At 48.7% G+C, this 21,713-nt stretch overlaps 9 protein-coding genes across 11 annotated transcripts; 5 read left to right on the top strand and 4 right to left on the bottom strand.

The window, feature by feature from the left end:
- The first annotated feature begins 39 nt into the window (after nucleotides 1-39).
- Nucleotides 40-1,354, top strand: FOXG_02043 (uncharacterized protein). The gene is made up of 3 exons (XM_018379268.1): nucleotides 40-358; nucleotides 411-480; nucleotides 536-1,354. Exons 1-3 carry the CDS (start codon nucleotides 170-172, stop codon nucleotides 1,126-1,128), a joined length of 852 nt encoding a protein of 283 aa, XP_018235299.1. The 5' UTR covers nucleotides 40-169; the 3' UTR covers nucleotides 1,129-1,354.
- A 159-nt stretch (nucleotides 1,355-1,513) lies between these two features.
- Nucleotides 1,514-4,124, bottom strand: FOXG_02042 (anaphase-promoting complex subunit 8). The gene is made up of 4 exons (XM_018379267.1): nucleotides 3,822-4,124; nucleotides 3,221-3,766; nucleotides 3,036-3,168; nucleotides 1,514-2,981 (listed from the first exon to the last, which is right to left on the bottom strand). The coding sequence occupies exons 1-4, from the start codon at nucleotides 3,917-3,919 to the stop codon at nucleotides 1,761-1,763; spliced, it is 1,998 nt and encodes a 665-aa protein (XP_018235298.1). The 5' UTR covers nucleotides 3,920-4,124; the 3' UTR covers nucleotides 1,514-1,760.
- A 782-nt stretch (nucleotides 4,125-4,906) lies between these two features.
- Nucleotides 4,907-5,367, top strand: FOXG_02041 (uncharacterized protein; the record flags this gene model as incomplete). The annotated part of the gene is made up of 2 exons (XM_018379266.1): nucleotides 4,907-4,944; nucleotides 5,031-5,367. The coding sequence occupies 2 exons, from the start codon at nucleotides 4,907-4,909 to the stop codon at nucleotides 5,365-5,367; spliced, it is 375 nt and encodes a 124-aa protein (XP_018235297.1).
- A 284-nt stretch (nucleotides 5,368-5,651) lies between these two features.
- On the top strand, nucleotides 5,652-6,690 carry FOXG_02040 (uncharacterized protein). The gene has a single exon (XM_018379265.1). It carries the CDS (start codon nucleotides 5,849-5,851, stop codon nucleotides 6,572-6,574), a length of 726 nt encoding a protein of 241 aa, XP_018235296.1. The 5' UTR covers nucleotides 5,652-5,848; the 3' UTR covers nucleotides 6,575-6,690.
- A 486-nt stretch (nucleotides 6,691-7,176) lies between these two features.
- On the top strand, nucleotides 7,177-11,001 carry FOXG_02039 (farnesyl pyrophosphate synthase). Of its 2 annotated transcripts, XM_018379264.1 has the most exons (3): nucleotides 7,177-7,559; nucleotides 7,631-10,555; nucleotides 10,625-10,844. In XM_018379264.1, the coding sequence occupies exons 1-2, from the start codon at nucleotides 7,440-7,442 to the stop codon at nucleotides 8,552-8,554; spliced, it is 1,044 nt and encodes a 347-aa protein (XP_018235295.1). In that variant the 5' UTR covers nucleotides 7,177-7,439; the 3' UTR covers nucleotides 8,555-10,555; nucleotides 10,625-10,844. The 2 variants fall into 2 exon arrangements, with proteins under 2 accessions (XP_018235295.1, XP_018235294.1); XM_018379263.1 differs by having other exon boundaries at nucleotides 7,631-11,001.
- FOXG_02038 (uncharacterized protein) lies at nucleotides 7,799-12,485 on the bottom strand (the record flags this gene model as incomplete). The annotated part of the gene is made up of 2 exons (XM_018379262.1): nucleotides 7,799-11,001; nucleotides 11,067-12,485. 2 exons carry the CDS (start codon nucleotides 12,483-12,485, stop codon nucleotides 10,363-10,365), a joined length of 2,058 nt encoding a protein of 685 aa, XP_018235293.1. The 3' UTR covers nucleotides 7,799-10,362.
- Nucleotides 12,486-13,252: 767 nt separating this feature from the next.
- FOXG_02037 (dTDP-4-dehydrorhamnose reductase) lies at nucleotides 13,253-15,158 on the bottom strand (the record flags this gene model as incomplete). Of its 2 annotated transcripts, XM_018379261.1 has the most annotated exons (4): nucleotides 13,253-14,126; nucleotides 14,248-14,700; nucleotides 14,756-14,775; nucleotides 14,839-15,158. In XM_018379261.1, the coding sequence occupies 4 exons, from the start codon at nucleotides 15,021-15,023 to the stop codon at nucleotides 13,825-13,827; spliced, it is 960 nt and encodes a 319-aa protein (XP_018235292.1). In that variant the 3' UTR covers nucleotides 13,253-13,824. The 2 variants fall into 2 exon arrangements, with proteins under 2 accessions (XP_018235292.1, XP_018235291.1); XM_018379260.1 differs by having other exon boundaries at nucleotides 13,340-14,126; nucleotides 14,756-15,023.
- Nucleotides 15,159-15,653: 495 nt separating this feature from the next.
- Nucleotides 15,654-18,489, bottom strand: FOXG_02036 (uncharacterized protein). The gene is made up of 4 exons (XM_018379259.1): nucleotides 18,285-18,489; nucleotides 17,890-18,225; nucleotides 17,653-17,831; nucleotides 15,654-17,599 (listed from the first exon to the last, which is right to left on the bottom strand). The coding sequence occupies exons 1-4, from the start codon at nucleotides 18,318-18,320 to the stop codon at nucleotides 16,579-16,581; spliced, it is 1,572 nt and encodes a 523-aa protein (XP_018235290.1). The 5' UTR covers nucleotides 18,321-18,489; the 3' UTR covers nucleotides 15,654-16,578.
- Nucleotides 18,490-18,647: 158 nt separating this feature from the next.
- FOXG_02035 (uncharacterized protein) lies at nucleotides 18,648-21,694 on the top strand. The gene is made up of 3 exons (XM_018379258.1): nucleotides 18,648-18,875; nucleotides 18,923-18,950; nucleotides 19,002-21,694. The coding sequence occupies exons 1-3, from the start codon at nucleotides 18,699-18,701 to the stop codon at nucleotides 21,521-21,523; spliced, it is 2,727 nt and encodes a 908-aa protein (XP_018235289.1). The 5' UTR covers nucleotides 18,648-18,698; the 3' UTR covers nucleotides 21,524-21,694.
- Nucleotides 21,695-21,713: the final 19 nt, after the last annotated feature.

Raw genomic sequence — 21,713 nt, 5'->3', positions numbered from 1 at the left:
CCCTAGTCTCTTGATTTAAAAGGTTATTCGGTTGCTTCCATATGCGCTCACATGTCAGTTTGCGAAGTATAAAAGCTGCGTGGTTGTCTTGAACAATCAAGTGTTTTAACATTTTCTTGACATCCTCATATTCTCCCCCGAATAATATCCTTGGCCTCCACGCTCAGACATGAATTCGACAACAAAGATGAAGATTTTTCAGACTTTCTCAGCGGTTGTACTCATTAGGGGTGTTGCTGCTGGCTCTTTTCTGATGATGTCGCCCGTCCCGAAACCACCGTTCAAAAATGAAACGGAGCACACCACGGCCAAGACCATCGTGACCACTATCACTTCTGACTATTCATTTTATTGCCCTGTGAGTTGAATTACGAAATGAGCTGAGTTCAGCTTGACTAAGACTATAGCAGGAACCTAGCACGTTTCACCATAAAAACGTCACTTACACGGCCACGGAGCCAACTTATTTGACTATCACGAGTGAGTGATGATGACTACCTGCTTTATCCTGGATTGCAGTTGACATATGAGACAGACTGCCCGTGTACTGTCACTTACACGCAGAACATAAAGTCTCCTGGGACAGCTGTCTATCCCACGGCTCCCCCTGGCCAGCCAATGCCCCCCACGCCCCCGGTGATGTCCTCATCTGCTCCTGCACCACCACTACCTCCTGACAAGCCGGCTCCACCTCCTTCTGAGTATTCGGCTCCGATTTCCGGACCACCGCCACCTACTCCCAAGGCTACAGCTCCGTACTCTGAGCCTTCTCTTCCACCAGCAATCCCCAAGTCTACGGTTCCTATCCCAGAAGCTCCTCCTCCTCCTCCTCATGCTACAGCTCCTGATCCTGCACCTGAACCCTCTCCACCAAAAGTTACGGTTCCAGCTGCTGGTACCCTGCCACCTCCTCCACCCCCTGAGGTTTCGGTTCCTGCCCCAGAGTTGCCTCCTCCTCCTCCCCCCTCTAATCTCGAACGACCAGCTGTTCCTCCATCTCAGGCTGCCTCACCTCCGGTCAACCCTACTGGTACTATCGAAGCTTCTGTGCCTTCAGCCGCTGCTAACAAGGTGTCTGGAAGCTTTGGGGCTTTCGTGTTGGCTGGTGTTGCAGCTTTGGCCATGTGATCACTCCTGGGGCAAGTAATGTTAAACCAATATGTACTACTGATACCAACGATGGTGGGAGATCACTCACGAAAGTAATTGGTATCTGGATAGATCGCAATAGAAAGACAATATGAAGACTTTGGGATGCCATCTTGCATGGAGGTCTTTGTGTTGTGGCTAGACAGAGTAATGTTAGTTCTTGACTTGCTTTCATAATTGTCACGATCCCTAAGATTATCGTTCATTGTCTTCAGCTACTGAAACGTGCATTTCTTGGGTACTGACTACCTATGTAAATATACGTCAGTGTCAATGGTGCATGCATAGCATCGATCATCGGGCCGACCTCAACTCTCCTCACGGGAATATGTACCATTTACGAGTGCAGCTGTCAGGAGAATGATCGATGATGCAATCGGCGGTAGATCCGGGGAAGCTTTAAAGAGGTACATAGTAGATCATGCAACTGCTAGCGTATCCCCGAGTGGCTACTCGTGGTGAATGTATTCTCTGCAATAACATTATTTACTAGCCATCTTTATTTGAACATTTCATGAGCAACGTGATGCATATTCTCATCAACCAAAGACATCCTTGGCTGCACACCTCTGAATACACGATTAGGCATCTACTTGTCCTTGCTGATATTGCTAACTCAGCGGGTCGAGCATTCCCGTCGCTTCCATTCGAGATCGAACTTCTCTCACAAGTGCTTTTGCTTCCTCCACTTCAACACCGTCCTGACACAACTCTCCCGCAAGTCGAGAGGCCGTTATGTAATCTCCAGTGCGCATTGAGAACTTTGCCAGCCACATACGCGCTTTGCTTGTCGCCGCCGTGACTCCGGTTCCCTCATTCCCTGGGTTCTCGTTGCCCTCGGCACCATTATCTGAGCCCGGTGGAGAGTCGTTGTGAATAGCAATCGACTCAGCCAGATCAGCTTCTGCAGCTCCACCACCGTCTTCCTGGGCCACGCATAATTCCATGTATGACCTGGCTTCCTCCTCCTCACCAAGCTGATCGTACATAACCGCAATTTGCAGAAGGATGTCGGGGTCCATATGACCCGTGGCGCTCCGGCTGCCAAGGAGATCCCCGCTACCAAAACTGCTCCCCACGTCATAATAAGCATCAGCTAGTAAAGCTCGCTTTAAGGCTTTGATACCATCTCGTTCTCGGCCCATTTTCTGTAGACATGAGCCTACAGCCATCCACATCTTTCCGTCCCATGGTCGTAGACCAGCAGCCTTCTTGTAGTACCATAATGAGTATGTATGCATCTCCAACATCTCGTATGTTTGACCAAGACCATACCAGGCCCGATAGTCCCGGCGGTTCACGTCAACTGCACGGCGGTACGACTCGATTGCCGCATGGGTGTTTTTAAGCTCAACATATTCGTGGCCCATTAGCGTCCATGCTGACAAGCATGACCGGTCTAGCGTTAACGCACGACGGAAATATTGGACAGCCTTCTCATGCATCGATAGTAAAGAGTAATAGTTTCCAATCACCACGCAAGACTCGGGCCTGAATTTGTCCACGCTGGAACATAGGTGTGCCAGGAAAGCCAATTTTGGGCGAAGATTGAGAACGTAGAGAATGTTAGAATAATGGTCGAGAGAATCTAGCCGATGTGGATGGAGTGCCAGCAGTCGAGTAAAGTGCTGTTCAGCAGCCATCAAATCCTTGGCGTGATATGCCAGGAGTGCATTGCACGTGAGAAGGAAAGAGGATGTTGGGAATATCGAGAGAAGTTGTTCAAGAGAATTGGCCAGACCGGGCCCTTGTTGGTAGAGTTCTAGAGAGGTGTGCAGGTGGAACATGTAAGAGACAATATTCTGAGGACAATGTCTAGATATCCGATTCAGCTTGGAAGGTGTTAGCGATTGAAAAGAAGCGAGGATATTACATGGGAGACTCACATCTTCAACTCGAGATATCAACGACGTCATTTCCAACCAACAGCCCCAATTCATGGTGTACTTGTGCACGCTTCGGATAAAATATTCCAGTGCCTTGTCATCGTTCTTCTCTTTGGCTAGCACCATGCCATACCTGTACGTTGTGATTAGTCGATTAACACTAAATCAACAAGAATAGCACTCACAAATATTCAAGCCATCCCTGGCTTCCCAATACTTCATCGTCTTCCGTTGTCCTCTCCTCGAACCAAGTTGCTAAGAATCGACCTATCACAAGTAATTGCTTATTGGCCACTGTACCAAGATCTTGAGGGCCCATAACCATCTCGGAGTCTTCATTCCTGCGCTTCTCCCCGGACATGAACTTGGCATATAGTGCTAAGAACAAGCTCTTCTGACTGAGTTTTGGCAGTGGCGTCACGGCTGAAGCGCTGGATGCCTTCCCCTTTCCCTTTCCAGTGGTGGTGGATGCTGAAGTGCTGTCTACACGCGAGGCAAGAACACTTGAAAGGAGGGAGTCGGGCAGAAACACGGCAGCGCAACGATCATATTCTCGACAGTCGAAGAGAGATTTGGCTAAGAGATATTTGCTAAGTTCTTTGGCTTCAAGAATTGCTTCTTCTGGATCGCTGTTCGCAGCGAATATCGGAGAGGCGTGTCCGGGATCTGCAGGGTTGATGTTCTCTTCGTCTTCTTCGATCTCGGGGAGCGCATTGAGCAGTTCGGCAGCCCTGACAACGTTAGTTCATGTGCCAGGGTTAGAAATAGTTTCGTGAAACTGATTACCATTTTGATGACTGATACAAGCATCTTTCTGAGCACTTGACGACGGCATCTTGCAAGGCAGCACGCAACTGGGAGATCTCGTGGACGCTGAGTGCCATCTTTTGCTGTTTTGTTGGTTGGTGGGGTAGCTATTGGCAGAAGGGAGTCACGGCACGAAGTTGGGAGCGCCTGTGCGCCGTGCCTCTTGTGCTCTACCAGTGAATACTGGATTGAGATTTTTGAAGGTTACTACCTAGTGAGCTATACTCAGGCTTCAGGCGTTGTTGGCGGTCCCCAATGCGAAGTTTGGAGGTGTCATGAGCATGACCGCGAAGCATTGACAACCCATCATGTCAACAACTTGGGGCGCGCATCATAGACAGTGCTTCTATGTAAGAACACTGTATATTCGCACTATGCATGATAGGTACAACAAAGGTAACACAAAGGAATATCGTCAGGTGTGAATCAGAGCCGTTGGACTTGAACCGTCACCTGTTGCACACAATTTAAATTCTCAACTGTCAAGGGCATGGCCGTATCTTACTATGTGCGAGAATCTATTTTGGACATGGACCATTGAACCAATATTGCAGCCACCTCCCTTCCATCCACTTACACTCATTTTAAACGTTGGATGTTGTACGACAGCAGCGCCAGTAGAAAGTAAGATCAGTCAATACTCCGAAATCTTGGTGAAACCACTCTAATTTTTCATCAAGACCTTTATGGATACAGAGTTTTATTCATATCAGTGCGAAATTGTTTGTTAGCTTAACCGATGGAGAGATACTAGAAGACATGGGTGAAGTTGAAGAATAAAACCAGGCTTTATCGCCGTTTATATTATCAGATTTTCGTTACTTAAACCAATCGAATCCCTCAAACCAAGGCATACTTTAGCTTCCATGAGAATTGTTCAATATTTATTCACATGAGCATCTTGCTTCGCATCTTTTGTACCTTTGGCAACGATTTCCTGAGAATTAACCAAACTTGAGATCAATCTTCTAGGGTCACTCGGAGGAGTACAATGAATATCAACAGAGCTGTTCGGATATTTCCGTGCATCTTGTGTTGGACACCGGAAGTCAAGTGCCCCAACTATGTGTTCCTCAAGAAAAGCATATGCTTTGACTGCGAGGTAAGGACAATCCATCCATGGGCACTCACCCCACGGTGCCACTACCAGAGTTCCACCCTCTAACTGACTCTCAAGAGAATGGGTAGACAATTTGGAGACAATGAGGTGAAGGCATCAGATCTCCATATCGACTTCGCGCAATACCTGCTTGACAAATACCATGATGTGGATGGCATCACGTACGAACGGGTCAACAAGTACATCGAGAAGGCAAAGAAAAGGTACAACGTGGATAATCTTCTTACTGCCGTACTTGACTACATTTTTCGTAATTTCAGCGAAGTCTACCACGCGGTTTGCGACGCACTTGAGGCGGCGCGGGATAGGGGACCTATGCATTGGACGCACAATAATTTGACGGAACGACTTGAGAGACTGAGAGAAGAAAAGTTGGACAAAAACTGGGAGCCAAGGATGAAATAACCATGTAGACTGTTGTACTGAGCTTAGTGTGGCATGCTAAGTTGAAGGGGCATCCAAAACTTCAGAGTTGAACACTGTATATATTGCTAAGGAGGCCGGTTCGAGCTTATGGGAGCGCTAAGTTTGTATTAAATGCTCTAAAACAGTCTATAAGATGGCTCCGGCACCGGTAGACTTCAAACATGGGCTCCAGTGAGTAACGTTTGAACTGTCAACTCTATTCCGGGCCTCATCAAGTCATGATGGCCGACCTCTGCCACCCATCTCCTCTGGGTAGACTTCGGCAGCCAGAAACGGTAGTGCCTTGATAATCGAGTGAGCGTTGAACAGTTCACAGCTCACTATTGCTCACACTTTGCCCTTTAAAGAGAGCGCAGGGCCTTGCGGTGTTTCTGTACATCTTTGCCTTCGTCAAGAGCCACAGATCCAGCACTTGACTCTCTTGCGCAGGTGCATTAGCTTGCTTTCTCAGTCAACGGACATGTATCACAGCATTCGAACGGCTGTGAATATCAGCGACGTCTCACAAAATGAGTGTCCGATACAACCTCGCACAATCCTCTGCAGCACGTGCGAACCGAATCATTACCGTGTCAAGCTTCGTCACCGAGCGAAACATAGTATAAGAGCGAGTGCGCACGGCATGTATTCGAGAAGTGAACCGAATTTCTGGCTGAGCATACATCAAGAGAACAGTGAACTCGTTAACAACACCTCCATATCAAATATTCCGGCTGAGATACGAAAGAAAGAGACTTCACAAAGCAACATGCATTGGCCTTGCAGCCATCGTTGGGGTAGTAGGAAGTGTAACAACTATGTCAAGTCCGTGGGAGCGAGGTGCCAGGACTGCCAGGTATGTACATGTGCAGATTCCTCTATCCAATGCATGTCAGCAGCCGTCATCGATGAGACGTTATTGATAATCTACCCGCCAATCCAGAAGTGTAGAGAACTGGACAGTACGCCGACGCATACTCGACTCGCGCATATGTACGATGTGGAAACCTTTGTCCGAGGGTTTCGCAATGCAGAGCTCAACGCTGCGTGCATCGTGGTGATGATGAGGGACGGTGCATTAGAGAGAGCGCTGCTGGACGCATTAGCCGTGATTCAAGAGAATGATACGGAGTGGTATGATCGGATCAAGTATGTTGTGCCACAAGGGATCAGTCAATATAAGGAAGAAGCCAACGGCTGGGCTTGATATAGGCATCCATGGAAGGACATGGCGTTAGGAGTTTAAGGATTTAGATAACGCTTCGAATGTAGGAACAATGGGCTTTGTTTGTAGGAAGGATAGTGCCAGAAGCAGATACCTCTAGTCAAAACTCTGACCCTCCAATAATAACAACTTCCAACTTCAGACAACCAATAACTTAGTACTAGTCTGTCGTCTCTTGCGCAGCTATTGGATTTCTGCCAGATAGGGTACTATCAATAACTTCAACGGATCCTTTGCCATTGAGGTTTGGTTCAGGTTCTCACGATTGAGCCTTTCAGGTGACACTGACGACTTTAATAAATGTGTATCCTTTAAGACTAAATACATCGGGCTCGCTAGTTGCACGCCAGATCATAAATCTTGAGTTCGGTGTTTGCTTCCTTCGTCAACCACCTACCTATCTATGAAAGCTAGGCACTACCTAAGATTGGTAGTCGCCCGGTAAGGTAACAGTACCTAATCAGGCTGCTCTCACCGCCCAGCACCCCCACCTACCTACCTTAGTAGATACTGCTCTAGTGCCCCTCCACTTCACTGGTCCCTTGAACCGGGGACCTCCTTTGTTTGGCCTCACCGAGCAAATCAAAGCGTCCACAGCCCCTCCTGCTCCAATTCGCGAATAAGGGAAGAGGGGCACTGAGCAAAGCCCCTCTTAGAAAAGACATCCCAGTCTATTGAGATTAGTTGATAATTGTCCGGTAATTATCGTACATGTTCCGAAGATCAGTCTGTCATTCTCACTTCTGAGTCTCATTTTCCTTCTTCGTCTTCTTCCCAAAGACGGACTCTCCAGGTTCTTTTCCTTTCCAGCGCGCACACGTAACTCACTTTACACAATTCAGCAAAGATGGCTCAACAAACCACTCTTCAGGAGTTCAACTCCGTTTACCCCAAGCTTGAGGAGGCTCTTCTCGACCATGCCCGCTCCTACAAGCTCCCTCAGGAGCAGCTCGACTGGTACAAAAGAGTAAGTATAAAATGAAAGCTGTTCATCAGTATAGATCGAGTTCCAATATAAACTGACACACTGCTTCATAGTCTCTCGAGGTCAACCCTCTCGGCGGAAAATGCAACCGCGGCATGTCCGTCCCCGACTCGGTCTCCCTCCTCCTCGAGAAGCCTCTTACCGAGGAGCAGTACTTCCAGGCTGCTACTCTTGGCTGGATGACAGAGCTTCTCCAGGCCTTCTTTCTCGTTTCCGACGACATCATGGACTCGAGCATTACCCGCCGTGGCCAGCCCTGTTGGTACCGCCAGGAGGGTGTTGGCATGATAGCTATCAACGACGCCTTCATGCTTGAATCCGCCATTTACACACTTCTCAAGAAGTACTTCCGCTCTCACCCCGCCTACGTCGATCTTATCGAGCTTTTCCACGAGACCACCTTCCAGACCGAGCTCGGCCAGCTGTGCGACCTACTCACCGCCCCTGAAGACAACGTCAACCTCGACAACTTCTCCCTTGAGAAGTATAGTTTCATTGTCATTTACAAGACCGCATATTACTCATTCTACCTCCCCGTCGCCCTCGCCCTTCACCAGCTCAACCTCGCCACTCCCAGCAACCTCAAGCAAGCTGAGGACATCCTCATTCCTCTCGGGGAGTACTTCCAAATTCAAGATGACTACCTTGACAACTTCGGCAAGCCTGAGCACATAGGCAAGATCGGCACCGATATTAAGGATAACAAGTGCTCTTGGCTCGTCAACCAGGCCCTGGCCGTGGCAACCCCTGAGCAGCGAAAGATTCTTGAGGAAAACTATGGCCGCAAGGACGACGAGAAGGAGAAGGTCGTCAAGAAGCTTTACGATGACCTCAATCTTGAGCAGCGTTATCTCGACTACGAGGAGAAAGTTGTCGGCCAGATTCGTGAGCGCATTGCCAACATCGATGAGAACGAGGGCCTCAAGAAGACTGTTTTCGAGGCCTTCCTTGCCAAGATCTACAAGCGCAGCAAGTAAACTAAAAGCTCTGAATTGAATCATATCCATACATGAGTGCAAAAGAAAGGGTACGATGGACGGCCAAATTGTAAAGGTTGCTTTCAAAGCGAAAGTGGCAGATGTGTCACCACAGTATAGATAGACCAGCGGCACGTACGATGAACCAAGTAATCAAGTTGAGAAGATATGGAAGAAAATAGCTGATATCATAAAACGTATGGTAAACCCACCCTTCAAGGAATAGATGGAACCCGCCATCTTGTATCAATACGAGCTTCCGCTCTTGCTCAAGGATATATAGAAGATCAAGAAAGAAGTTATGCAAAGCAAAAACTCCGGGAAAACGCCAAAAAGAACCCATAACGGCAAAACCAGACATAACTCGCAAGTCCCTGCCCGAGAGCACCTGGCACTACTTTCTCTTTGGCGCTTCCACTCCTATTCACCCAAACCAGTACTATGTACCACTGCCGCAGGTAACACTCTGATTCGTAAAGAAGGCCACAAAGTCATGACTGAGGGACGTTTATTCTTTGGACATGATGGACATAACTGCATAAGCTTTTAACATCATTTTCAACAACCCATCGTTTGTGAAAGGAAGGGAGGTTCTGGCCTCTGTTTAATTCCTTGACGAGAAGCCCATCGTCCCGGCTCGATTGATCAACGGCTCTCGCGGACGAGGATCACGGCCACGAGACTGTTCGAGCGGCGCAGTGTTTTCTCGACGCAAGGAACGGATTGGCAAAGGAGGAACTGGAGGAGCATGGCTCGGCGATTGTTGAGTTCCTGCGATAGACCGGCTCCGAGGACGGCTACCAACCGTCATGGACGAAGAAGAGGGCAGAGGTCGAGACTGCCCAATAAGACCAGAGGCACTCCGAGTGTTGAATGAATTGTTCGTCGATCCCCCGGTAGCGAGGCTGATTAAGGGACCACCGGCTGGGGCTTTTACACCATGGCCCTTATTCTCGCGCCAGCGAGGCGGCTCAGGGAAGCTGTTGGTAAGATTGACTAACGGCTGGGGTATATCTGGGACCTTCTCAGACGTGGTAGGCCGCCTATTGGGATCTCGGACAGATCGACTACGGTAGCGTGGCTGAGAAGACTGATCTGCTCCCAAAGGAAACCATGATTTCGAATCTGCCATATTCTCATTAGGAGACGTAGGCGAGACAACACCACCGTTGAGCAGTGAAGGACCCTCTGTGAAACCTGCGTTCGTTGAAGGAACGCTGTTGTTGACTGGCGCTCGCTCAGAGATCTTGCGCTTTTGCTCATAGCCTTGACCCAGGAGTGAGGCTCCTTTTGTGAAAGCTGCGTTGGTGGGAGGGGGGCTAATGATAGGTGCCCGTTCAGCTATTTTGCGTTTCTCTTCATATCCTTGACCCAGAAGCCCCGTGGAAGAGAATTGCGCCTCGTCCCGAGGCGTTGGCGGTGACCGATGCTTGTGATGTATTGATTTGGACTTTGTTAATACGTTTGGCTGTTTGCAGGTCGCCTTTCGGACGAGTCCACTTTTAAACTCAGTATCAGGATCCCCATATTTGGTTTTGTCCTGTTCCAGATCTTTGCCGAACTCCTCCAGGGGCTTATCAAAGCGGTCCATATCAAGAAGAGGCTGGAAAGCGCCGATAGTGTATGGCGTCTCGTCGACAGAAACCTGGGTACTATGACCTTTATAAGCGACAGAACTCTTCGATCTGGAAATGGCTTTGGGAGCCGTGTCGTTTTCTAGGTGCATGGTAAGTTGCGGGGGCTTGTCCTTTTTCTCGAAGTCAACCTGCTTATTGACCAGATACCAACTCCGCCAACGTTGCACAAGTTCAAGAAAACGCGTGGCAAGTTTTTCTGTCTTCAGCGCAGAAGAAATGAACAAAATTCTCGCCGTTTGGGAAAACGAAGGTCTTTTGCTGACTCTTAACAGCATAGCAAAAGCGTCGGGGGGCTTTTAGATGACGCCTGGCCTCACTCTCTCTTGGTGTATAGATGTCAAAATCTGATAAATGACACAGAACAGTACTATCCTTGTCCGAAGCCTTTGAATCAGGCTTCTTGGAAGCAAACATCTGACCAGATTCCAGCAAGGTGATCCATCGCTTGTTCCATTTTCCTGGCCTGGAAGAGTGGTACATTTGCAGCGTGAAGCCTGGGGGAGGGGTTGGAGTTCGTGGCACAGACTTCATATCGAGATCAGGGTCATCGCTTTGTGAGATATCATTGGTGACAACAAGAAGAGAGTTCTGCTGGTCACGATCCCAAGAATTCATAACGTCACGAATTCGTTCGTAACGGCGAAGACGCCGTTCGAGACCAAGCTCAACGTAACATTCGATCAATACGCTGGCCTTGGGATCGATATCATGGCTGGTCAGGTTGGCGGTCGAGTAGAGGATATCAACAGGAGAAGTATCAGTGTTGACAGGAAGATTGATGACTGATGATAGGCATCGTACGCACACGCGCTACAGAGAAAAAAATCATGTGAGAACCTGAATGAGCACACCTGAGGATTAGGTATAAAACTTACTCTCTCACCTCCATTACTGGCCGAAGTTGGGGCATCAGTGCCTGGCACGATACCTTTACCACCCTGTTCTATGAAACTCATTTTTCCTGGTGATGAAGATTCCTCAGGACTGCTAGGCCGACTGAGATCAAGAGAAAAGATTGTTGGTGCCCCTGGGCTTGGCGTGCCGGCTTGGCTTGTCAAAGCATTCGATCGCCGACTACGATAGAGAAATGAAAACTTGTCAAGAACAAGAAATCGTGGAAATTTAGGGGACGGAGTCGGGAGTTGCGCTCGGCGGCGGGCGAGGTCGCGTTTCTTCTGCTCGGCAAGGATACGATCAGTCTCAGCTTCAAGACGGGCAACTTCGTCGGCTAGGCGTTCGGCCTCGTCTTCCTCGCGCTCAAGGTCCTCTCGTTCGATCTTTGCAGCGCGCTCAGCAGTTTCAGTATTGATACGCAGAGCGTGTAGATTGCGACGTTTAAATCTGGCGATATCACTCGCAGATGGCACGGTACGAAGTATAGGTGATTCTGGAGCTGGCAGATCAAACGCATATGTCGGTGGAAGTGGTTTGAATAAGTCTGGGCCCCGGGGACGACTGCGGCTGCGGCTGCGACTTCGACTTCGACTTCGACTACGGCTGTGGTCACGGCCAGTAAGATGCGCAGTGCTGCGGGAGAATTCTTGGTTCAAATTTGGCGATCGTAGAGGTAGAGGTTTCGAAGCTAAGTTCGAAAGGAATGGCGGGATGTTTGTAGTTTTAGGCGTTGGAACATATAACGGGCTTGCCAGGGGGCTGCTGGGGCCGGGCGGGACAGCGGGCGACGGCGCGGTTTGAGACTCTGCTGAAGCTAAATTTAAATTGCCTGATACGCCAGCGAAGCTTTGTGCACACGGCGACACCAATACTGACGGAACCGGGGAGCGAATGATCGAAGGCACAGAACACAGCGAATCCTGACGGTGCCTATTGGGCCCATTGTCATTGTCAGCGCTGGCCGCAATTCGTGGAGAGAGGCTGCCAATGACCCCTGTAACGCTCTCCGCGAGACCTTTCAGGAATTCGACTCCGCGATTGCCAACTGAAACCGAGACTGAAGGGGACGGCAGCGCTGGGACCACCGGCGCAATAAGTTTTCGTTCGCGCGATAATGTTAATAATGAAGTCACACTCCTGGACCGGCGTCGAACAGTTCGCGGGACTAATGTTGGTGAGTCAAGTCGTGGGTAACAATCCCCCTCGGCAAGATGGGCTCCTTCTGATGGCGGGTCGGCATAAACCTCAAATGTTTTTCGAGATTCAGCACACACACTTTTCCCGCGTAAATTTCTATATTTCGAAAAGTCCGGTATTGGCGGTTTTGTATCATTGATTGGGAACTGCAAGTAGTCATGAAATTGCAATGGGGCAGCCGCGACCGCCACTGACGACGACATACTAATGGTGCTGCCGCTAACGAATTTGTTCCTGCAGTGGTGAATGGACCCTTGAATAGCACTGATGCAGCCCTATCGGACCCTTCGAGGACCTGAAGCGTCCAACAAGGTTTTCGGATCGATCCGTTGTTGCAAGAAGATTGGGCAGGTCGTCGCTTAAGATCGCCGACAGGACAGGGTTGATCTTAGGCAGGTGTTTTCGTATCTGGTACGTCTACTCCACGGAAGTTGATAAATGACAGAGAAAGGCCGACAAGAAAAGCCGATGGCTTTTAACAACATCCATGAGAACGTGAATTTTCAATTCGATGTTCAGAAAACGATTGCTTTCGTATCCAGACAATACGAGACCGAACCTCAAACAGCGTTCACACCGGGTGAACAATGCCGATTGCTGATATTGGAATAGGAGCTTGAGTTAAGCTGATCGTGAAAGCTTTTTCAAAGGAGATGCTGTAAGGAGAGCAACCAGCGGCCACAATTTTTGCAGTTTCAACAAGCAGTTGACGAGAATTCAAGGCAAGGGCGCGGAAAGGGGCGGGAGTTAGCATCCATAATAACAGAAGCAAGCACCACATGCATGACTTTACGAGAAAGAGCAGACCAGATTTCTAGACTCATCCCTAGACAAAGCTCAATTTTCGATAATGTAATAAAAGCCCGCTCAATTGCAGCAATGGTATGTGGCCAGCTGCAAGAGGTGAGCCTCTGGTATGAGGCCAGGCTTTTAAGGGCCGAGGTCCAACTTGCTCCCTTTAGACATCCATTCCAGTGTTTAACGACGCAAAAATACTTCCTAGGATGGGGAAGGATTTACAAAAAATGCCGATTCTAATGAAGATAGCACTTTTAGACGCCGCGGCTCGCGACCGAGTGAACGCCAGCTCTCTACCTTAGCTACCTATTTGGCTAATTAATTGAGACATGCAACTCCCCTCGCACTATGTAGCAGGATTCGAAAATACCTTCTGCAGCGGATAAAACATGTTTTAAACACTAGTTATGGTGTTCCACGAAAGAGTTCCCAACGAATAGAAACGTGCCGAGTTGATATTCTGCTATGATCTGACAAAGTCATGACCAAGCCGTGACTTTTCTGTAGTTGTCTTTAATCATCCTTCAGTTCAGCGAATGAAATAAAGAAGTGAGAGTTTCGTGGTCTGGTTTCTTCATACGTCGGGCCTTCAGTCATGTTCTGCGTCCAAGACATCCTCCCTTTTTCCACCAAGCACGACTCAAGGGAACCCTTCGTCTCATCTGAAACTTTTCCTCTAAAGAACACATATCCCACACCGGAATGCAGCGATCCTTGCTGGCAGACGGAAAGGCCTGCTCTCTATTACTTGCGAAATGCGCGAACCTCACGTCTCCACCAGCCTTTGAAGTCGCAGGTTGAAACATCAATTCCCAGATCTTTCAACCCCTTTGTGCTCAGGTGGCAGTCGTAAGGTCGCTGTACACTGGCATTTGGGTCATTCCCTTCCGTGTTGGGCTTAATCCCTTCCGTTGACAGGCCCATTATCTCACCAAATAGTGTCACTATCTCATACTTCGTCATTCGATCCTCGGAGGAAAACTGGAGAACTTGAGGAAGACAAGATCGTTCCTTACTTGGAGTATCGAGGTACTTGACGGAAATATCTGTGCGTAATGTCAGCGGAATCTTCTCGCGCACTTGTTTATCTTCAAAGGGTTTTGGCAAGACTTGTTCAAATGACACCGTGGTTTGAAACCTGGTGGCTAAAAGCAGAGTGAGACATACCGTGGCAGACCCTACCGATGTCTTCTGTGTTCGTAGGATAGCGAATTGCCCAGTGGTCCATGCTAATTTCAGCTCCCTGTGTCTGTGCCTTCCATAGTGCATCCATAAGAACATTGACCGCACTCTCGGCTGGCGTCTCAGCGTTCCCATAGAGGACAGGAACTCGAAGGACGACACCTAGGCCCTCCTTTCCGGCCTGCTTCAGCGTGTCTAAGACGGCACGCTCACCATCCAGCTTCGTTTGGCCATAAAGATTGGTAGGTTGAGGCTTGGCATCGGCTTCATATGGAGCATCCCCGGGCGTGCCGGGGAACACGTAGTCGGTTGATATATATATGACAAAGATGTCTCTATCCGCGGCCAGCTTAGCGAGTGCCTTGCTCGCAGCGACGTTGAGTTCACGGGCGCCTTCAGGGTCTTTATCGACCTTGTCTGGAAACCGTTGAGCAGCGCCTTTCGCGTGTAATTGGTTAGTCTCTGTACGAATGAAACATACCAGGTAGCTTACAGTGAACAATAACCTGTGGTCTGAAGGTAGGTAGTAACGTCAGTCTACTGGCACAGCATCCATAGAGGGAAGGGACTGCAAACTTGGTCTCATCCAGAAACTCTCCCACTTCCGTCTCATTGCTTAAATTGACCTTGAAAGTATTGATTCCATCTGCGCGAGAATAGCCCGTTCCTTTGACATTCCAGTTCTTGAGGCCGAACGCTGTAGCGACCTCACGACCGAGGAGGCCGGTAGCGCCGGTGACAAGGACAGTACGCTCAGACATTACTCAATAATTTGCAGGACAAGTGATATCCTTGAAGTAAATTTTCAGTTATGGGGTTCGGGCGGTTGCTAATAAGGTTGGTTTAGAAATTGAAGTAGCAGTTGAAACGTCATCATCAAGTAGGGTCAAGGTGGGGGTTAACATTAGATGATCATGAGGGGCAAGAAATGACGCTGAAGCTACACGGCTATAGACATGGATTTTTAACCACTATATACGACAAGGGAATTAGTGAACATTGTATGGATAACTTGTACCGCATCTGCATCACATTATTGTGCTCGGTTTGGTGCTCGTCTGCTATTGAGTACGATTGAGGCTCGGTGCTATGCCGGTTTAGAAGCACCCCAATTCATGAGTGATACGAATTGTATCACTTTCCTTTGACTCTATGTCCTTGAATCATAATCGGATATTCTTGTCATGTATACAGCTCTTCTAAGACCACTGGGCCTGATCTAGAACTTGCCTACACTTTATTCCTCCCAGTCTATCCGCAGGATAAGTCAACGCTCACAATAACCGCCTAGGCATAAACTTTTCGTTGCGCCAGTCTTGAATTTTTAATTTTGTTGTTTCTTATTGAATAATTTTGCAATTAATATTCATAACGGTGACCCCATGACATGAGCAGATTGAAAGAACTGGGCGTGATACTAATCCAAGAAAGGTATGATGAATTTCAAACTATATCACTGTGTATGTTTCTAGCTATAACCGCATACATCTTGGGCGATAGTATGTGACTTCATGCAACGCATCAGATCGTAACGTTCCTTTGACAATGCATCCATGTCGAAACCCCTTCTCCGGGTATCTTAGCCTCTGCGTGCATCTCTACTATGCAGTGCTCATCAAAACGGGTTGTTCAGCCACAGTCACATAGGCCTTCAGTCAGACATGGAAGCTGTTCTGAAGCATCCATGCATCATGGTTCCTGAGCCATTCAGAGCCAGCTAACGAAACCAGCTCGCAATTTATTGCCTGACCTCCAGGTCAACGTCAGGTTGATGACAACTGAAGGTGCAACGTCGACATGACTAGGTATGTATTGTAGTGACGTACACCTACCTGACAGGGTTGACGTGCAGACGAAGAAGAGACCCAGAATTATTCCAGATGACCTTAAATATTAGCCCAACTATGACCGAACCCAATATTGGTTGCGGCACGTTCCGACTACAGTCAAGATTTCCAGGAACAATGCCGTGATTTTGGATATACAGCTAAGATGCGATATCACTATTGAACGACAGGCGTGGTCCGAGGCTGCAACGCAAGGTATCATGCAAACATTTAACTTTTCTTTCATGATACGCTTTTGCACGGCTTGACGGTAACGAATGGGACAAAGCAGTTCGCCCAACGCCAGGCCTATTCCCCAGATAGGTCAGGAAGACCCCGGTTGAGAGCATCAGAGAACACAAGCAAGGCGAAATGGAAACCACGTAGCGTTGACTAAACATGTGGGGTTCATGATCAAGTCGTTCGTATTGGACAGGCGCGTTCTGATATATGCTGTGTGGTATAAAGACCTGGAGTTATCGGGCCTTGGTTAAGTACTCTCATCTGTCCAATCTTGTCTTTTCTCCTGCTCCTCGGCTTCGGCCTCCCGCCACTCGTCAGGGGTTGTGTGTAAAACTGTGGCCACTGTCGTGAAGGCTGCCCAAATCTCTCCGCATAAAGCTAAATGCAGCACTTGAGTACCGAGAAAATTGATTGCGAATGTCAAATTGAGATGACTGAAAATATTAATTTCGCAAACGTCATGAGTCGGGAGGTTAAGCCGTTGACGGAAACTGTGTGCCATCAACCGCAGAGCGGTTGCTTCCCACGGTGCAGTCACCAATCTCAAAACGGCATCAGCAAAGATATGTGAGGCAATCAAAGGGGGCAGCTGCGTCAGCATAGTATCGCAGTAGGTGGTTGTAGGCATAAGTGCTCCCCTTGCTTCAACGCTTGGTCTTAGTTCAGCGCTCCAGAGCCCAGGAGGTGCTTCGCTGGTTTCAGCTGTGGCTTCGACGTCAAAGCTGATCAAGGTGGCACTAAGCCCTTCATTATCTTCTTCGTCGGTTGCATAGTCATCCCCCCGTGCTGAGAAAGTACTTGGCCGCCGAACAGCTTCTACTGGACCTGTATCGTTGGGCATGTGTCCGTCGATCGGCCGTATAGGCGACACATCATCGACTGTGCTCCGAGCACGCTGGTGCTCTGATCTGTCACGGGGCCTGTCGGCTGGCAGCCAGCTGTTAGTCACGCTAGGGAGAGAACCAGTGTTCGGTAACCACCGAAATATTCTCGCCCAAATCTGGGGTCTCCAGTCACGGATTAATCTCTGGGACATTACCCAGACGAGGAACGGCGTCGAACATATGCACAGGCCTCCAACCCATTGTAGGAGAGACTGGAAAGAAAGATCCTTCACTGGTGGGGGGGCCGGAATTGGTGAATCTTGAGTAAATGGGACGAAGAAGGATAGACTTGGGAGCCAGTTAGTGCTTGAGGCTAAGCCAAGCCGTTGCAAAGCAATATATAGCTCTAAATGAACCCGAACGTAAGACCAGACTTCGTGGGCGCTGTTGCTTGTAAGCTGGTGAAGTTTAATAACTGGCTTGGGGGAAAGGCTTACAGTCGACGAGCAAACACCCTGTCGGGCCTGTCGCGCCACAATAGAGCAATTTGTCGGTCGATGTAATTACTGAAAAGATTGACAGACGCACCAGGCAGAAGATCTTGGGAGATAGAAAAGGTATTTCGGGACTGTGCATACAAATCCCAGAACGGGATGTGAGAATAACGTTTGTAAATCTGTCATGGTAAGGTACCTAGTTAGCATATAGAACAGAAAGGATTATCAACAACATACCAAAACTCGCTGACGGAAGCCATCTAGCCCAAAGGCACCGGCAGCATCCACGCAACGAAGAGCTGAGAAGGCAAGGTTTATGCCCACGTCATCCTCATACATGGCATGACGTTTATCAGACTCGGCCTCTGGATTTGTAGTTGGATTCTCCTGCTCAGCAACCCCAATAACTAGCATAACTTCATTATGGGAACGAATGATGTCTCTGTTGATCCTTTTCGTTTCAGGGTTGATAGGACGGCCTCGGTGGTCATATTGTTGGCCAGAGTCATTGGTATTTGGTGGCTCGTCATGATCATCGTCCCATTCAACAACATCGTCATAAGGAGACCGCCCCTGACAGTGTCAGTAATTCGAGAGCAACAATCGACGGCTCGAGCTAAATGATGTCTTACAAGCGCTTGGGCAGTTAAGGGGCCCTGCATTCCCATGATGAAGGTAGGTAAGCACTCATCAACACAAGGCGGACATGTGTCGCTTCATGTGCAGTTGATGATATGGCTTAAGTCGCCCTCTTCCTATAAGCTCTGCGCGTGGACTCTCCCTGCGTGTCAAGTATCTGCTGAATGAATTCACCTTGGCGGCAATAAATAAAGGTCGTTCAAAGGAAGGAAGTCATGACGGCTAACCCGATGAGCGAAAATGTGGCGCGTGATGTGGCTGGTGCAGGTGAGCTGATGCACCACATAGCCAATCAGAAGTATGTCTCCGATAAGGCGCCAAAAAAAAAAAATACTAGGAAACCTCATGCGCGGACCCATGATATTCTTTACATCGAATATTTGTTAACTCACAATCACAACAACACAATGGCAAATAAGCAGCCGTTGAAGACTACGTTTGACGTAAACCATGTCATACGCCCCATATTCACAGGGGGATCAGTAGCTATTGACAATAGCGCACGTATTCTAGCCACAGTTCTCGGCGAGGATGCAATTCTCACTGATCCTACAAACGGGAAGCATTTGGCTCAAATTGAGGGTGTAAGGACCACGTGCAAATCACATTAGACCATGACTGACTTTTTCAGGATGGAGAGCTCATTTCCACATTAACTTGTCAGTCTCCAAAGATCGCACAAACATGCAAGCAACTAATACTGATTATAGTAACGCCCTCTGGGTCTCACCTTATCATATGTTCCCGCTCTTTGTCTATGAGAATATACACCTTGAGAGTGTCGCAAGAAGGTGGAACTATTGATGCTACACTCACAAGGACAGTGAAGGCGCACACTACCCCAGTCGTCGTTCTGGCAGTTGATCGGACCAGCACACTGTTGGCCACTGGAGGAACCGATGGAGCTGTCAAAGTTTGGGATATCATCGGTGGCTTTGTTACACACACTTTCCGTGGTTCTTCTGTTTTGGTATCAGCGCTCTTGTTCTTCGAAGCTGCCGCTCGGCCGAGCGACAGTCAGTCAGGAAAGGGCAAGAAAACCAAGCGCCAAGAAGAGCCCGATGAAGAAGAGGAGGACTCAAGCACTGTCAATTTCAGGCTGTCATGCGGCCAACAAGATGGAAAGGTCCGTGTATGGGACCTGCACAAGCGTAGTTGCGTAGCCAATTTGGACTCGCACGTCTCGGATGTCCAAGGTCTTGATTACTCCCCAGAACAAAACGCTCTTGTTACCGCAGGCAGAGACAAGACCATAACCTGGTGGGACGCCAGATCCTGGAAGATTCGCAAAGTTGTTCCTTGCCTCGAGCTGGTTGAAGCGGCTGGCTTTATCGACGATGGAAGCTTGACTTATTCCGCTGGTGCCAATGGTTCTCTTCGCATCTGGGATACGGATATGGGCAAGGAAATTACTCCCCAACAACCTGCGAAAAGTGAAGAGGAAGGTATTGTGTCTGGCGTTTACCGCCCTGGTCTCCCTTTTATTCTTCTTGTCCAGGTTGATCATACTCTTGCACTATATAGACCTCCTCGAAAGGCAGACACCGCTTCCCTCCCTACTCCAGAACCCTTCCGAAGGATATCAGGCACACACGACGACATCATCGATCTCGGATATTTGCTTCCAGACCGCTCGATGGTTGCTTTGGCCACAAACTCGGAGGATATCAGGATTGTCTCAGTCACCGAGGCTCAGCATGGGGAAGCCGACTGGGATTCGAATTCAAATCCTTACTTTGGTCAAGATGTTGCTCTGCTAAAAGGTCACAATGAAATTGTCATCTCATTGGATATCGACTGGTCAGGTCACTGGATTGCTACCGGAGCGAAAGACAACACCGCCCGTCTTTGGCGTATCGATCCTACAAACAACTCCTATATCTGCTGGGCTGTTTTCTCCGGTCATGCTGAATCATTGGGTGCTGTTGCGTTGCCCAAAGGAGTACCTCCAGAGTCCTCGCCAGCTCGATCAGACCCCCTTAACCATCCTCCTGCATTCCTCATCACAGGGTCTCAAGATCAGACCGTCAAGAAATGGGATATCCCCCGCACGGCTCAGCAGAAGGGTCAAAAGGGTGGTTCTCGGGCCATCTTCACTCGCAAGGCTCACGAAAAAGACATCAACGCCATTAATGTTCACCACTCGGGCCAACTTTTCGCCTCCGCATCTCAAGACAAAACTGTCAAAATTTGGTCGGTGGAGGAGGGTGAAGTTCAGGGCATCTTGCGTGGTCACAGGCGTGGTGTCTGGACAGTTCAGTTCTCTCCTGTCAATATGCCGGCGATTCAAGGCGAAGATGGACCTATTACTGGAAAGGGCGCTGTCCTCACTGGCAGTGGTGACAAGACCATCAAGCTATGGAATCTTGCCAGCTATACTTGTGTAAGGACTTTCGAGGGCCATTCTAACAGTGTCTTGAAAGTTGCATGGTTGAACATGCCCGCTAGTCAAGAACAGTCCAAGAAGCGAGTCCAGTTCACTAGCGCCGGTGGTGATGGCCTTGTCAAGGTTTGGGATGCCAACTCAGGCGAAGCTGACTGCACACTTGATAATCATGAGGATCGTGTTTGGGCTGTGGCTGTTCACCCCGAGGATAACACTATTGTGTCCGGAAGTGGTGACTCAACTGTCACTTTCTGGAAGGACACATCGTCAGAGACTCAAGCTGCTGCGTCCCAGGCTGCTCTCAAACTGATCGAGCAGGAACAGGAGCTCGAGAACCACATACACGCTGGCTCATTCCGCGAGGCCATCATTCTTGCATTGCAACTCAATCACCCTGGAAGGCTTCTCAACTTGTTCACATCAGTTATCACAACGAACAACCCCGATAAGGGCAGCTTGAGTGGCTTAAGTGCTGTGGATGAGGTACTGGGTAGCCTATCCGATGAACAGATCTTCATGCTGCTTCTGAGGCTGCGAGACTGGAATACAAACGCACGCACAGCTCCTGTAGCGCAGAGAATCTTGTGGACTCTGATTCGCAGTTATCCTGCCTCCAAGTTCTCGAATTTATCTGTCAAGGGGGCTAAGGGACAGAAGAGTCTGAAGGACGTGTTGCACGCCATTCGCGTGTACACTGAGAGGCACTACAGGCGTACCGAAGAGTTGGTTGATGAGAGTTATCTGGTGGAATATACCCTGCAGGAGATGGATGACCTTGCGCCATTGTTAGAAGATGGGGATGGCCTAATTAAGGATGCGGGTAACGATGTTGTCATGGCAGGATAGATCAAAACCAATATCTGCTTTCTTTCCTTCATATTTGTTCATTTGGCTAGGTAATTAGGTATGGTCATTCTGGCATATTCTCCGGAGTACAAAGGTTATAGACAAAATGTTGTTTTTCTACCTATCTTGTGGCTGTCATCGGTAATAAAACAATATAGTCTAAGACCTACTTATAAATGTCGTCTGTGGT

Source organism: Fusarium oxysporum, chromosome 5 (assembly GCF_000149955.1).
Source record: "Fusarium oxysporum f. sp. lycopersici 4287 chromosome 5, whole genome shotgun sequence".
Lineage (NCBI taxonomy): Eukaryota > Fungi > Ascomycota > Sordariomycetes > Hypocreales > Nectriaceae > Fusarium > Fusarium oxysporum.
Note: the sequence above shows the minus strand (reverse complement) of the source record. Positions and strands in the feature narration are given on the sequence as shown.

What these genes read in the sequence shown, in the direction of transcription:
- FOXG_02043 (XM_018379268.1), top strand. Translation starts at nt 170, where the DNA reads ATGAATTCGACAACAAAGATGAAGATTTTTCAGACTTTCTCAGCGGTT. An exon ending in ACTATTCATTTTATTGCCCT is followed by an intron (nt 359 to 410) that starts GTGAGTTGAATT and finishes AGACTATAGCAG; the next exon opens with GAACCTAGCACGTTTCACCA. An exon ending in AACTTATTTGACTATCACGA is followed by an intron (nt 481 to 535) that starts GTGAGTGATGAT and finishes CATATGAGACAG; the next exon opens with ACTGCCCGTGTACTGTCACT.
- FOXG_02042 (XM_018379267.1), bottom strand. Translation starts at nt 3,919, where the DNA reads ATGGCACTCAGCGTCCACGAGATCTCCCAGTTGCGTGCTGCCTTGCAA. An exon ending in TTGTATCAGTCATCAAAATG is followed by an intron (nt 3,767 to 3,821) that starts GTAATCAGTTTC and finishes TAACGTTGTCAG; the next exon opens with GGCTGCCGAACTGCTCAATG. An exon ending in CAGGGATGGCTTGAATATTT is followed by an intron (nt 3,169 to 3,220) that starts GTGAGTGCTATT and finishes CACAACGTACAG; the next exon opens with GTATGGCATGGTGCTAGCCA.
- FOXG_02040 (XM_018379265.1), top strand. Translation starts at nt 5,849, where the DNA reads ATGTATCACAGCATTCGAACGGCTGTGAATATCAGCGACGTCTCACAA.
- FOXG_02039 (XM_018379263.1), top strand. Translation starts at nt 7,440, where the DNA reads ATGGCTCAACAAACCACTCTTCAGGAGTTCAACTCCGTTTACCCCAAG. An exon ending in AGCTCGACTGGTACAAAAGA is followed by an intron (nt 7,560 to 7,630) that starts GTAAGTATAAAA and finishes ACTGCTTCATAG; the next exon opens with TCTCTCGAGGTCAACCCTCT.
- FOXG_02036 (XM_018379259.1), bottom strand. Translation starts at nt 18,320, where the DNA reads ATGGGAATGCAGGGCCCCTTAACTGCCCAAGCGCTT. An exon ending in CCTTAACTGCCCAAGCGCTT is followed by an intron (nt 18,226 to 18,284) that starts GTAAGACATCAT and finishes TGACACTGTCAG; the next exon opens with GGGCGGTCTCCTTATGACGA. An exon ending in GCTTCCGTCAGCGAGTTTTG is followed by an intron (nt 17,832 to 17,889) that starts GTATGTTGTTGA and finishes TTACCATGACAG; the next exon opens with ATTTACAAACGTTATTCTCA.
- FOXG_02035 (XM_018379258.1), top strand. Translation starts at nt 18,699, where the DNA reads ATGGCAAATAAGCAGCCGTTGAAGACTACGTTTGACGTAAACCATGTC. An exon ending in ATTTGGCTCAAATTGAGGGT is followed by an intron (nt 18,876 to 18,922) that starts GTAAGGACCACG and finishes TGACTTTTTCAG; the next exon opens with GATGGAGAGCTCATTTCCAC. An exon ending in GCTCATTTCCACATTAACTT is followed by an intron (nt 18,951 to 19,001) that starts GTCAGTCTCCAA and finishes TACTGATTATAG; the next exon opens with TAACGCCCTCTGGGTCTCAC.